The sequence below is a fragment of the Takifugu flavidus genome, chromosome 7 (assembly GCF_003711565.1).
Source record: "Takifugu flavidus isolate HTHZ2018 chromosome 7, ASM371156v2, whole genome shotgun sequence".
In the NCBI taxonomy this organism is placed as follows: domain Eukaryota; kingdom Metazoa; phylum Chordata; class Actinopteri; order Tetraodontiformes; family Tetraodontidae; genus Takifugu; species Takifugu flavidus.
This window is the reverse complement of record NC_079526.1, coordinates 6012839-6024999: the sequence shown is the minus strand read 5'-3', so window position 1 is coordinate 6024999 and position 12161 is coordinate 6012839. Positions and strand designations below refer to the sequence as shown.

General features: G+C 45.3%; 1 protein-coding gene and 1 long non-coding RNA gene across 2 annotated transcripts in view; both read left to right on the top strand.

Annotated features, from left to right (window-relative positions):
- Positions 1-10940, top strand: part of polrmt (polymerase (RNA) mitochondrial (DNA directed)) — a 30761-nt gene extending 19821 nt beyond the window's left edge. The window contains exons 16-21 of the mRNA XM_057038238.1: positions 2976-3028; positions 5465-5563; positions 5662-5734; positions 7225-7316; positions 8963-9036; positions 10339-10940. Of these exons, the coding sequence (XP_056894218.1) occupies positions 2976-3028; positions 5465-5563; positions 5662-5734; positions 7225-7316; positions 8963-9036; positions 10339-10388 (441 nt within the window). The 3' untranslated portion in view covers positions 10389-10940. The remainder of the gene's footprint in view (positions 1-2975; positions 3029-5464; positions 5564-5661; positions 5735-7224; positions 7317-8962; positions 9037-10338) is intronic.
- On the top strand, positions 5745-6761 carry LOC130528652 (uncharacterized). The gene is made up of 2 exons (XR_008951343.1): positions 5745-6330; positions 6468-6761. It is a non-coding gene; the product is annotated as an uncharacterized LOC130528652 (long non-coding RNA).
- Positions 10941-12161: the final 1221 nt, after the last annotated feature.

The following is a 12161-nucleotide window of genomic DNA, read 5'->3' as shown; positions in this document are numbered from 1 at the left end:
CAAGCTCCATTCCTGTCACCCTTGGCTGTTCGTTTCCCAGCTCCTTCCATATCTGGCGAACACAGCCAGGTCAGGTGAAGATGAGATGATGGACAGATCCTCCCCCACAAGTCTTACAGAAATGATGGATGAGATAGTAACCATGACACAAACTAATGGGATTTAACACACTAAGTACTATTTTTAAAGCAGTTCCTGATAATTGCATGTTTCTGTCATTCATCACACAGTGACCTTGAGGCATTTGATTGTACTGGCTAAACTCCTGTCACCGGGATCACTCAAACAACCATGTGTGCACATATTTGAATTTTATAACAAAGCTGTCAGCTAGAAATAAAAATTGACTCACCACTCTTGAACATTTAACACTTAAATTGAACAAGCGTTGCAGATTGTGTGTTCTTGTCCACACACACACTCCTAGTAAAAGACCGGACTCAGTTTTGCCTCCAGAACTGCCTTTATTCTTCATGACATGCTTTCAACTAGGTTGGAAACGTTCCTCAGAGGCTGACAATATTTACATGATAGCATCACAAGCAGGCTGCGGATCCTTAAACGATGCTCAACTGGTACTAAGGGGCCCAAAGTATGCCAAGAAATAACCCCTACGCTATGATGTCACCACGAGCCTGAAGAGTTGATACAAGGCAGGATAGACCCATGTTTTCATGCTGTTTACGACAAATACTGACCCAACCGTCTGAATGTTGCGGCTAAAATCAAGACTCCTCAGACCAGAAATGTTTTCCCAGTTTCCTGTTGTTCCATTTTGGTGAGCCTGTGCAAATAGCTGCCTCGTTCTGTCCGTTCTTAGTGAACAGGAGTCGTACCCAGTGTGGTCTTCTGCTGCTGCAGCCCATCTACAGCAAGCGTCCACATGTGGTGAGTTCAGAGATGCTAAGCTGAACTCATAACGAGCTGTCATTTGAGCCACTGCCGCCTTTCAATTGTCTCTTTTTTGGACCACTCTCTGTAAACCCCAGAGATGGTTGTGGGTGAAAGTCCCATTTGATCAGCAGTTTCTGAAATACTCAGACCAGCCCCTCTGGCACCAACTACCGGGCCACGTTCAGAGTCGCATAAATCCCCTTTCTTCCTCGGTTTGCACTTTGGGACATTGGGTTAAAGTTAGAAGCCAACTCCTTTATTGATCCCCAGTGAGGGGAACTCACAGTTTTAACACTGTTTAGAGCATAAATCAGTACATGAACACACACAAAGTGCTCGCAGTCATTAAGTGAGCGTTGTCAGAGTGAGTAGCTCATTTGGAGGTTGGGTACCTTGCTCAAGGGCACCTTGGCAGTGCTTCAGAAATGTTCCGACACCTCTCTTGCCAACATCCCACTCTCCAAATTTTTGGTCCATAACTAGGGCTCTAACCATCACTAGTGTGATTATCTGCGATGGTTACCTGTGAAAATCCTCACATATGTATAATTTATACACACACACACACACACACCACACACACACACACACACACACACAGTGAGGGATTATTGTGATCAGTATCACATTATATCAGTAGAGATGGTGTTCTTAGTGTTTCAATTTTAAGCTGGAGCATTTTTATCAATACAGAGAAGCAGTTCCCCGAGCATTGATACAGCACAGTGTAATTTTGCACGCATCTGGACAGCGCCCAGGAGCAGGGTCTGTTTTTTTTCATTGTCCGTCTAGAGTGGTTTGCAGAGGTTGGAGGTGGATTTGGAGTGGTCTGCACTGCAGATCAGGGTGCACTTCAAATGGCCTGGGGTGTTTTCAGGCTCTAATCCACAATAAAGCAACAACGTAAAATTCAATCAGTGGATGTTTGCAGCAAAGGCATGGCTGTGTCAGAGTGGCTGTGGTTCTACTGGGAGGGCTTGTAACAGGAATATAGAGAAAATTAAAATCAGTCCGCCATCAAAGCCTTTGTTGTATCAAGCCGACTATTGATCTGATCAAAACCATCTGTGTTCCTTCTTCCTCTTAAACCCAAACTGAGCGGGTGAGTTCTAGTCACCCACACTCCGCGCTGCACTGTACTAATGGTTTCTTGTTATAAAATGACAATTACATGTCTTTAATTTAAGAGCTTTCATGTTCTCAGACAGAAGAAGTGACCCAGACATGGTTAGAAGGTTTGTGCAGTCTGAACATAGTCTGCACACCGTAACGCAGACGGTTGACACGAGGGGCTCCTATACTGACGTGGAGCCGGCTGATTGTTGCTGGTCATATCTCTCGCTGATACCAACTTGTCTTTCCCACCTCGGCATGCTTCCAAGGGCTGGGCAGCTTGGGCATGAGTTATGTCGTTGCCTCTGTAAGCTATGACCTAACCCACATGATGAGTTTAGGCAGCACCGGCCTTCTGCATTGTTGGGGTGTAATGTTAGAACTATTAGTCATTACTGGAGTTTAAAGTGACGTGGACAGAGAAGGTAAATTCCAGCTAACTGGTAGCTGAGTTCATCCTTGTACAGTTTTGTTTTTCAGCATTAAATCATGTAGCAAATCAAGTTGTCGTGTGGAAAGTGAGTGACAGTGAGAGTGCTCCAGTCATCAGTCATCAACATCATTAGCACAAGCTCTCAGCACATCAAGTTGGATGATTAAACCATAGAAACGGCATAAAAGCACACACGTGGAACACGACTATGTCATCTTGGTACTGTACATGCTATTGATTGTGGCATTTTGTCCAGAATGCCTGCATTTACTGCTGGGTGTCACGGTTTATTTGTCACACAGTGTGGCCTTCAATAAAGTGCTGAAGGTGTCATATGAGGACCGAACAGACGTACATAACTCCGCTATATGTTCCTAAAGCCAATGTTGGTTAACTTTGAGTCAGCTGAGTTCAACTGCGACCTCTCATCAGACGCCGGGGCGAAAATTTTACATTCAGCTTGACGTTGCACCAAAATGTTCAGCTTGTAAGACTTGACGTCATTGTCATCCTTTTCTCATTTGTGTGTTTTTAGCTGAAAAGTATATTGCAGTATATCAGCGTGAAGATCAACCACGACACCAACGAGTAAGTCTTGTTTCTCTCTGCCCGTCTGTCTGTCTGTCTGTCTGTCTGCTCTCACGGTAGATATTTAACACTGTTTTTATGAGTTCACCGGTCAGTGTTTTTTGCTTCATTATGTACGTTTGGGGGAGCACCATTAAATGGAGGCTCGGGTTCTTGGTTGACTTTAAGAACATTGATCAGAGTGGACGTTATGATGGACCAACTGTAAAACCTTATACCCTGCTCGACTGTTTAGAGACGTTTTAATGTTTAAATTTAGAGTCCTGCTTATTGTCCCAGTGCCAGCGATAATGCGGCGGCGTGCCAGTTCCAGCAAGCACACCTCAGATTTCCAACCCCTCCCACACTGACCTTTAGTGCCTGTTTCCTAGAAGAAAGAATGAGATGGAGCCGATCAAACAAAGTGTTTCTAGCCGATGTTTTGATCACCAAGTGTGAAGGTTTTACTGCTTTCTCTGCGTGCAAACTTGACTTTTGTGTTTCCAACTAATTGGAAGTAAGAAACGGATCTCGCCTTTAGTCAATTAACTTGGGTTTTCCAGACCAGCTTCAGAGAAGATCTGTCTCTGCTGAATTGTATTGTGCACTAATTGCCTGCAAAAAGTGGAGAGAACTTGGCATTTGTGACAAAGGAAGAATTTTCTTTAAAAATGTTTTTATATGTGTGAATGTGAATAAGGGAGGAGGAGACTTGTTGGTGTTTGATGCAAAACTTCTCCCAAGGCCCTGCTTTCTTTTTGGGTATGTGAAAGGATTTCTAGGAAATTAATGTATAAGTTCCAGTTATTAATGGCTGGAAAACTACAAAATGAAATATAACTGAAACCTGTTATAGAGGAATAGATACATATTCTGCTGTTACTGGTGGGCAGTGAATTATTATACTTTATTACCTTGTATTCGTTCCTGTAAATGATGTGTCTGGGAGGCAGATTGTATTTTCAGTAGCGATGATGGTGGAGGGGAGACAGAGGTGAGAGGAGGACAAAACGACAGTGATGGAGGGTAAAATGGAGACACAAGACTGACGGCTGTCCTCCTCAGTCTGACAGTCACTACAGTCCACCCCAGACGCTGCAAAGGGAATAGAATTTTTTTCTTTTTTTTTTAAAATATCCTAAGTCAGAGGAAAGCGATGCTGCTATGGGTGCTTGGTTCATCTCAGAGGAAGCATCAGCGTTTCACGGGCTGTCACTGTGAGCTAAATTTGACACCGCGGTCACTGCAGATTTACTTCTTGGGAAGAGGCTGAGGAAAATCTGCAGTCAGACAGTGGCGACAGGCTTTAAGTCTTCAGTTTCCGTGTTTTCTATCACATTTAGACGTTCTGTTTATTAACAAACAACCGATAGAAAAGCTCGATGCTCCTTTTCAGCATATCCTGCGACGTGAACCATCAGCTCTAAAGCCAGTGCTATTTAGAGAGCTATGCTAACCCTCAGGGAGTTGATGACTGTGCATAACAGTGGCGCTCAGCCTTTGGGGTCTGAGGGTGGCATGTTGGTCTCCTGTGCGACCGTTGTCAGCAAATTGAGAAAGTGTCCAAAGTGTCCCTCTAACAGGAGTGGACACGGACATTTTCATGAACCATTGAAACAGGAGAAGCTCAAATACGGATGTGTTAGAGCCAAATAAAAAAGACGAATAGCGGCTGAGGGAGAACAGTCATCAGGCGTGCCTGTGTGTTGGTGGGTTTGGCACAAGCTCCCTCAGTTTGTCTCCATTCCCATCAGAAGAACAGGCTGGTCTGAGGTAGCCCAGAGGATTAGAATGGCACAGGCTCAGAGTAATGAGAACATGGGGATAAAGATATTTATTTTATTTGTGTGCAGTCCCGCAGCAGCTTTCCAGTTACATAGGTGTGTATTGGGTCCCCATTCCTGGATTGCATAAGTTTATTACGCAGTTTCTCCCTGCAGATAGCTTAGCTTAGCACAAAGGCTTTAAACAGTGACCCCAGGTTTAAAACTATGTCACAAAAAAGCCACATCTTGAGTATAAAACACATTTGTTGACTAAAACTTCATGTAATTAACACAGGAGGGGGATTTAGGAGGTTAAGCGGGATGACAGGTGAACATCTAAGTCAACAGACCGATGTCAGATCTCCCTCTTTCAGAGCTGTGGACGTGTAACAGCAGTTTTGCAGAGCTCTCACCACAAGCTAAAGCCATTTTCTGTACTTTCACTCCAAAATCTGTCCAAAAAAAACCTGGACTGTTTCAGTATTGAAGCGTCCTCGGGAGGGCAGCTCTTTTATGCAGCACATAGCGTGAGCAAACACAATATCGTTTTGCCAACTGCCTCCCTGGGAGTGAGCTGCACAGTCCGTAATGAGGCCGCTTTAGATCCGAGACGGTTCCACAGAAGTCCACTTTTCATTTTTGCAGCTACCCACATCAGTAGCAACATTTGGGCTTTGCTGTCCCTTTTCAGGAAGCCGGACACAGTTAAACAGAAGAACGCTTTCCCACCAAACTTCATCCACTCTCTGGACTCCACGCACATGATGATGACAGCGCTCGGCTGCTATAGGTACCGTTGCTGTAAATGCCTTTTTATTTCAGTTCGGAGTTGAATCTCAGCTCCTAAACTCTTCTCCCGCCTCCCTTCTCCTCTCCTTTTCTTCACAGTGCCGGCCTGACCTACGTTTCTGTGCACGACTGCTTCTGGACGCACGCTCTCACTGTGGACACCATGAACAAGGTATCATTGTGTGGCCCTGATTTATTCCAGTCTGCCCAGTTTGTCCTTGCCCGTGTTGCTCAGCACGCCTGAGTGGTTCTGAAGCCGTCTGATCCTGCATCGAATTCTTCATTTAAAGTCCCAGTTGAATTGAAGCTTCTGTGTCAGTTTGTAATAATTTTATGGTGAAAGAAACATTTTCTTTTGATGCATCCTCAGGTAGCTAGGTTGAGGCGGTACATGTTGTCCTGAATAAACGGACGTCGCCTCTTCTGTCAAGCAGCTCAGAATCAGACACAACTTGGAATAAATGGAGCAAATTAGCATAAAGTCTCCGTTTTGTTCAGACGGAGCTTCGGAGCGAAAGGCCCAGTTTTCTGTCTCCACCTAATCTCAGAGGAGCCACTAGCAGGGGAGCAGTCCCTGCATTCATACACTCGATGTATCAGCAAAGGCCCCTCTCTTTGCACGCCTAATTGAACACGATGGCAGAGGAGCGCCCTCAAACTTCCAGTCGACAAATGGGGAGCGTTCCCGTTGCCACGGCAGCTCTGTTCCCTCTGTTCCGCCGCTACGTCTTTGTTCTCAGGCTCCATCCACCATTCTGAGTGATGTCAGTGTGAGATGCATGTGCACACCAGGGGAGGAAACATGCCAGAATGACAGAGTTCATAACAACAATTACAACACAGGGATTTCTTTTCTTCTTAACTGAGGAAAAGTGTTGAAGGAAAATGTTCGGCATTCCAATGAGGAACACTGCACGGGTAGCATCGGAGCTCTGACCTCCAACAGGACGGAGGAAAACTCTGCCTAATAACAGGAGCAGCGGAGGCACGCTGGTGTCAGAGTCATTTCCCAATTTCCCGGAGCCTATAAATTATACTTATTACACCTGTTTGAGTTAAAGTGGGCGTCCCTTCGCCGGTGTTTATGTTCGTTTTCATTTCCCAAACCTCGGCGGACTAAAACTTCAGCACTTGCAATTTGCTGTAAATAATGACAAATTGTAATGGGAATGGAGCCGCTGAATAAACCATGAAGTGCAGTGTGTGTGTGTGTGTGTGTGTGTGTGTGTGTGTGTGTGTGTGTGTGTGTGTGTGTGTGTGTGTGTGTGCGTGCGTGCGTGCGTGGAGGGACCCTCAGATTACAGCAATCACAAGCAGAACGGCTCTTTGGAGAGAAAATATCTCCACCCGTGTGAGTGAATCAGTCATTTCCCAGATTCAGCCACGTTTAACGGCATCTTCCAGGGGTTCTGAACCCCCCCCTTCCCCCCCCTCAGCACCAGTTCAGGTCAAATCTATCCATTTGTGTTCAATGGTTCTTGCCCTACAGACTAAATACATCTGACCTTTGGCACAGGAGTAAACATATTAATGATATTGTAGTGAGAGTTATGAGGAAGGTTTTTCAGCCTTGGAAAACTCTTCAGCCACAGATCCACATAATTTCCTTCTTAACCAGATTAATTCAGAGCACTTTTCTCTGTGGCCTCCCCACCCGCCCAGGTCTGTCGGGAACAGTTTGTGGCTCTGCATAGTCAGCCAATCCTTCAAGAGCTCTCCAACTTCCTCCTGGAGAAGTACTGCTCCAGCCTTCCGTAGGTTTACACACACACACACACACACACACACAGAGGAACCTCTTTCACTGTCTCTTAATAATATTTGAAACAAAATCATAATCCAAGGATAAATCATTGTGACACTGTACATTTCCGATAACTGGCTCATAGATAAAAGACCACCTCGTGATTAGTGGCCGCTGCTGGATCCTCTGAGCTGTTTGAGTTGTTCTTAGACAACAGCCACTAATTATCTCAGCTGTGTTTATTCAGTGTTTATGATTGTAGTGACAAGAGCCATCGCACGTGGAACTCCCACGTTTACGCTCATCATAAACTATCCAAACACAAATTTATTAGGTGATAAAACTCATGTCGGCTAAAGTTTTTGACTGGACCATAAATGATTTTGCATCTGAAGATTTCTGTCCTTTGGGCCTTCGGCTGGTTTAAACTCTTTATCCGACTCTTTTTTTCCCCTCTCTGTGGGATAATTGGGCACCTTCTCCAGAGCCTTGACTTTACAGCAGCTTTCCACCTCTTTGTCTCCACCCTCCCTCGGATTCTGACACTGACGTTACCTCTTCCTCACCCTCGTATATTATTCCCTGTAACAGCAGCAGGAGAAGAAAGATTCTTCGGATTCCTCATCTGCCATGTTGCATGCTTGAAATCAGCCGACATTTTAGCATCCTGCTACGAATAATCGTGGATGCGCTTAAATTTTGTGCACTTTAAAAGTCATTCTGACACAAATGTGGGCTTATTTTGATAGTGATTGTCATTAAATTCAGAGGAGACCACCAAAGTGAAGAAGCTACCATGTCAATCCATGTAAATGCAGCGCAGACTAAAGGTTTACCCAAGTGCAATTTGCTAATAAATCTTTAAAATTGAAATATAAAATTGGTTTAGTCATTGGTACGTTTGGCCAGGACGCCCTTACGGCACAGTCAGACAATAAACTGTGTTTAGACAGATTTTTCAGCCACTCCATACCTCTGATAATCAAGCAGAAATAGAACCTTCATCTGTTCAGCTTCACCACACTTCAAATCATCACGGAACAGGCAGTGAAAAAGGAGTGGGGATAAATAAAACCTTGTAGGGACACCGCGGTGCTGGAGCATTATAATGGCATTTAAATAGCTGCCATTAGGCTGCACAGGTTTACACAGTGAGACACATTCAGAATGAACACCATTACCATACACATCTGAGGCCAACATAAATATACCCTGAGCTTTTCAGCAACATTTGGAGCTGAAAATCGCTCCTGACACAGCTTCGGAGGAAGTGAGCAAAGTGTCCTCACACATTTTACTGAGGGTACGAGTTCATTAGCAGCAAAGCTAATTTAAAAGGTGGCATCTGTCAATCACAAGATGGAGTGTTTACGTTCTAGAGGAGGCTGATGCTAAGCTAGGCGACTTTCTTTTGCAAGTGTTATCATATGTTCAGTGAGTAATCAGTTCATCTAGAACAAAACCTGTCACATGGAAAGTGTCAGCTCTGTTTAGAATTAGCACAACAAGTAAGAAAAAAGCTATTACAGGAGCATAAACTCACACTTCCTCACCGCATGATGGCTTTATAAACAGGAACAAACACACCGTTATCTGCTGAAAACATCTGCCAGGTCACAGGCTCAAATTCATTTCATTGTCTCCATTTTATGGCAGCTCTGATACCAGAACTAAGAAGTACCAGGAGTACCGGAAGCTGAGGCTGCTGCTGGCCAATGTGCCCCAGACAGGTCAGTTTGAACTCTCCGCCAACCCCACCACAACTCTTCTGCTGTTCAGGACGGCAGAGCGAAGGTCTCAGTTTGAAAGACAACACGACTGAAGAGTGGAGTTTGTTGTCCTTCTGTTGGAGACCCAGGTGTTTGTGTCCCTCCCCACTGTATGTGACGGGGTGGAGGTTTCTACTCGTCTGCTGGTCACCAGCCTGAGCAGAGACCTCTGCAAAAAGCCCTCTTTTGTCTAGAGTGGAGACACACTCACTGTCTGTCTGTCTGTCTGCCTGTCTGTCTGTCTGTCAGGTGTAAGGAGACTGCTGTTACATAACAGTCTGGCTCCAGCTCCATCCCCATCTGTACCCTCACTGTTTACCTGGCACTGACAGCAGACTGTATAAATTGATTACTGTTAATTGTGTCCCTCCTCTACATAATCAGCTTATGTAGCTGAGAACATTCAGGTGTACTCCTGAGGGAGCGGTGTGTGTGCGTGTGTGTGTGTGAGAGAGAGATTGTGTGTTTTCTCAATATGGATCGAAAATGAAATCCATTATAATCTTCAACGATAAGAGATCCTGAACTCATTATTGAGGTGAAAATGGTTCCACTCTGTAATCCGGCAGGAGATCGCACATTGTGCCGTGTCTCCGTGACCTCAAGGACGAGGGAAAATCAGACCCACAAACTTTTTTCCAATCTAAAAACTTCCTTCCAGGACAGTATTACAGTACAGGACGGGAAATAAACAGGGCTCTGTGGAGGTTTGGTGCTCCACTGTGGGGATGAACGTACTCATGAGCAGGGTCATCAGATCTTTTCCGTGGACGCCAGCGTAGCTCGGCTCACGTTGGGTCTTTGCTCGTTCCTCAATAATTCAAGCTGCAGCTCCTGCTGGTGTCGACAGCTGTCAGAGAGGAACGAGCACATGTGGGGAGCTCAGAGATCAGCGCAGGGACTCAACTGGAGCTAAAATTAATATGCAGGTGTTCCGGGTAAAGGTCATCCAATATTTACTGATGACCCACTTCCAAACACCGCAGGTTCTTCCTTTAAGGAAACTAAGAATGTGTCTTTTGGTCTGGACTCAGCTTATTTCCTCACTTCCTAAACTTTACTTAAAAAAACCCAATTCCAATTCCCTGAAAACTTCCATCCAACATGATTTTTGATCTTTATTTCATTATTTTTTATGATTCTAACGTGATTGAGATCAGGTCCTTTACCGGTCTTTTAAGCTCTGATTAAAGCTGCAGTTGCTCTACGAGAACTTTGCTCTGACACTAACCTGCTCGGACACTTGACTTCTTTCATCTCCAGGTGATTTTGATCTCCAGCGGGTGAAAGAATCCACTTATTTCTTCAGCTGAGGAGCTCACGAGGGCGAGCCAGCAGATGGAGATGTGGGGAATTGACGGTGCAGCGGGGGAGCCCGCGGGGTCTCGACCTGCTCCGTCTTCATTAGATACGAGGACATTGACCCGGCGGCGCCCTCCTGGGCCACAGCCTGCCTGCAGGTACTGGATGAAGCCGGTCTGATTAAGTGAGCAGGTGGAGGAATCAGCTGCTGTGGCGACACTGAGGCTCCAATCAGGGAAAAGGACCTTTTGTACTGGATATACTCAGGTCCTGGCACGTGTGTGTGATTGAAATGGACACCAACAGCGTTCCACCTGCAGACTCTAACTGCATGTCCATGCAGTGAGCCCCCCCTGCGGCGGCCTGACCCGCCTCTGCGTCCGTCTCACATTTAATTATTAATAACTTGGGTCACCAATACCAGAATGTTTGCTGCATAACTGAGCTGAAGGACTCTGAAGGAACCAAGAGGAGCCTTCCCATCTATTCAGATTCGTATCTTCTTGGAGTGACTAAGCACTTGACATTATCCTGAAATAAATGTGTTATTTTAAACATCTGAATTCACTCAGAGGTTGGAACAAACGCTGGTATTCTTAGCGCACCTCAACAGGGCAAATCTGACCATTATTTCCTTCCATCTGCATCTGAATCGTGTTGCGCGGCGTCAGATGAAGGCCCGCTTTCAGACGCGCCACCAAAAGCTCCGCAAGCTTCACTCATCAACTCAGATCTTATTTTTTTGGGCCAGAAAATAAAAATAGCAGAAGTGCTGTCTGCCGGTTGCTGGAAACGTTACAGCAGTTTCGCACAAAAGGTGCCGCCGATGTTCAAAGGCGAGCAACAAAGCTGGCTGAGCGACGGCGCTAATGGCGGAGGGAGCGCCGCCGAGACCACCTGACTTTCATGTTTGTGTGCAGCTGATGTCATCCACACGTGAGCAGCTTTATTATATTTATCAGTAACGGTCCCTGACGCATTCCCAGCTAGGAAAAGGTCATTAGAAGTGTACAGTGAAGTGACACGTGAAGGGGCTCCGCCAGTCGCTGACAGGAAGCTAACAGGAAGCTAACAGGAAACCAGGAGCTTCCATTACGGTTCCCCCCGGATATTGACACTTGTTGGGGAAGGTTCTCTATCGGGGAAATGAAAGGGGTGGGAGACTTTCAGAGGGAAGCAAATTTAATTCACTACCTCCTGGAGGCCGCGGTCAATGGATCCGTCTTGGTTTTCATTGATTCTTTGAATCGAGCTTCAATCCTTTGGAGTAAGATTTAGTTCCTGTTTGCATCAACATCAGTGTTTTCAGTGAAAATGTCCTGAACGCCTTTCTGTCTTTCCCCATTAAATATGTGATTTATTTAGCCCCACCCACTCTACCTTTGCCTGCGCCTGGAGTGTTGCCTCCTTTCTCGAGGGTACGCATCAACTAAAATGAGTCAAAGTAGGATACTGTTTACTGTATATTCTTAAATTCAAACTTATATATAACTTAAATATAGTCCAAATTAGATATCAGATTATCACGGGCAGCAGTCTACAAAACTCCTGGAGGAGACAATAAATATTACACTGTTTAAATAAAATAAAACAAATAAATCCTAATCGTCCCATTATAAACAGGTTTCCAGTGGTGAGTGTAGTTTTGTTTTTTTTCCCAAAGCAGCTGCGATCTCATTAGCATGTTGACAGAGTTTGTGTAATTACTGCGACCGTCTCCTTAGCTGGCCTCGGAGCAGCCATGTCCACCGCAGCTAACTGCACACATTTGGAAAACTGAATAG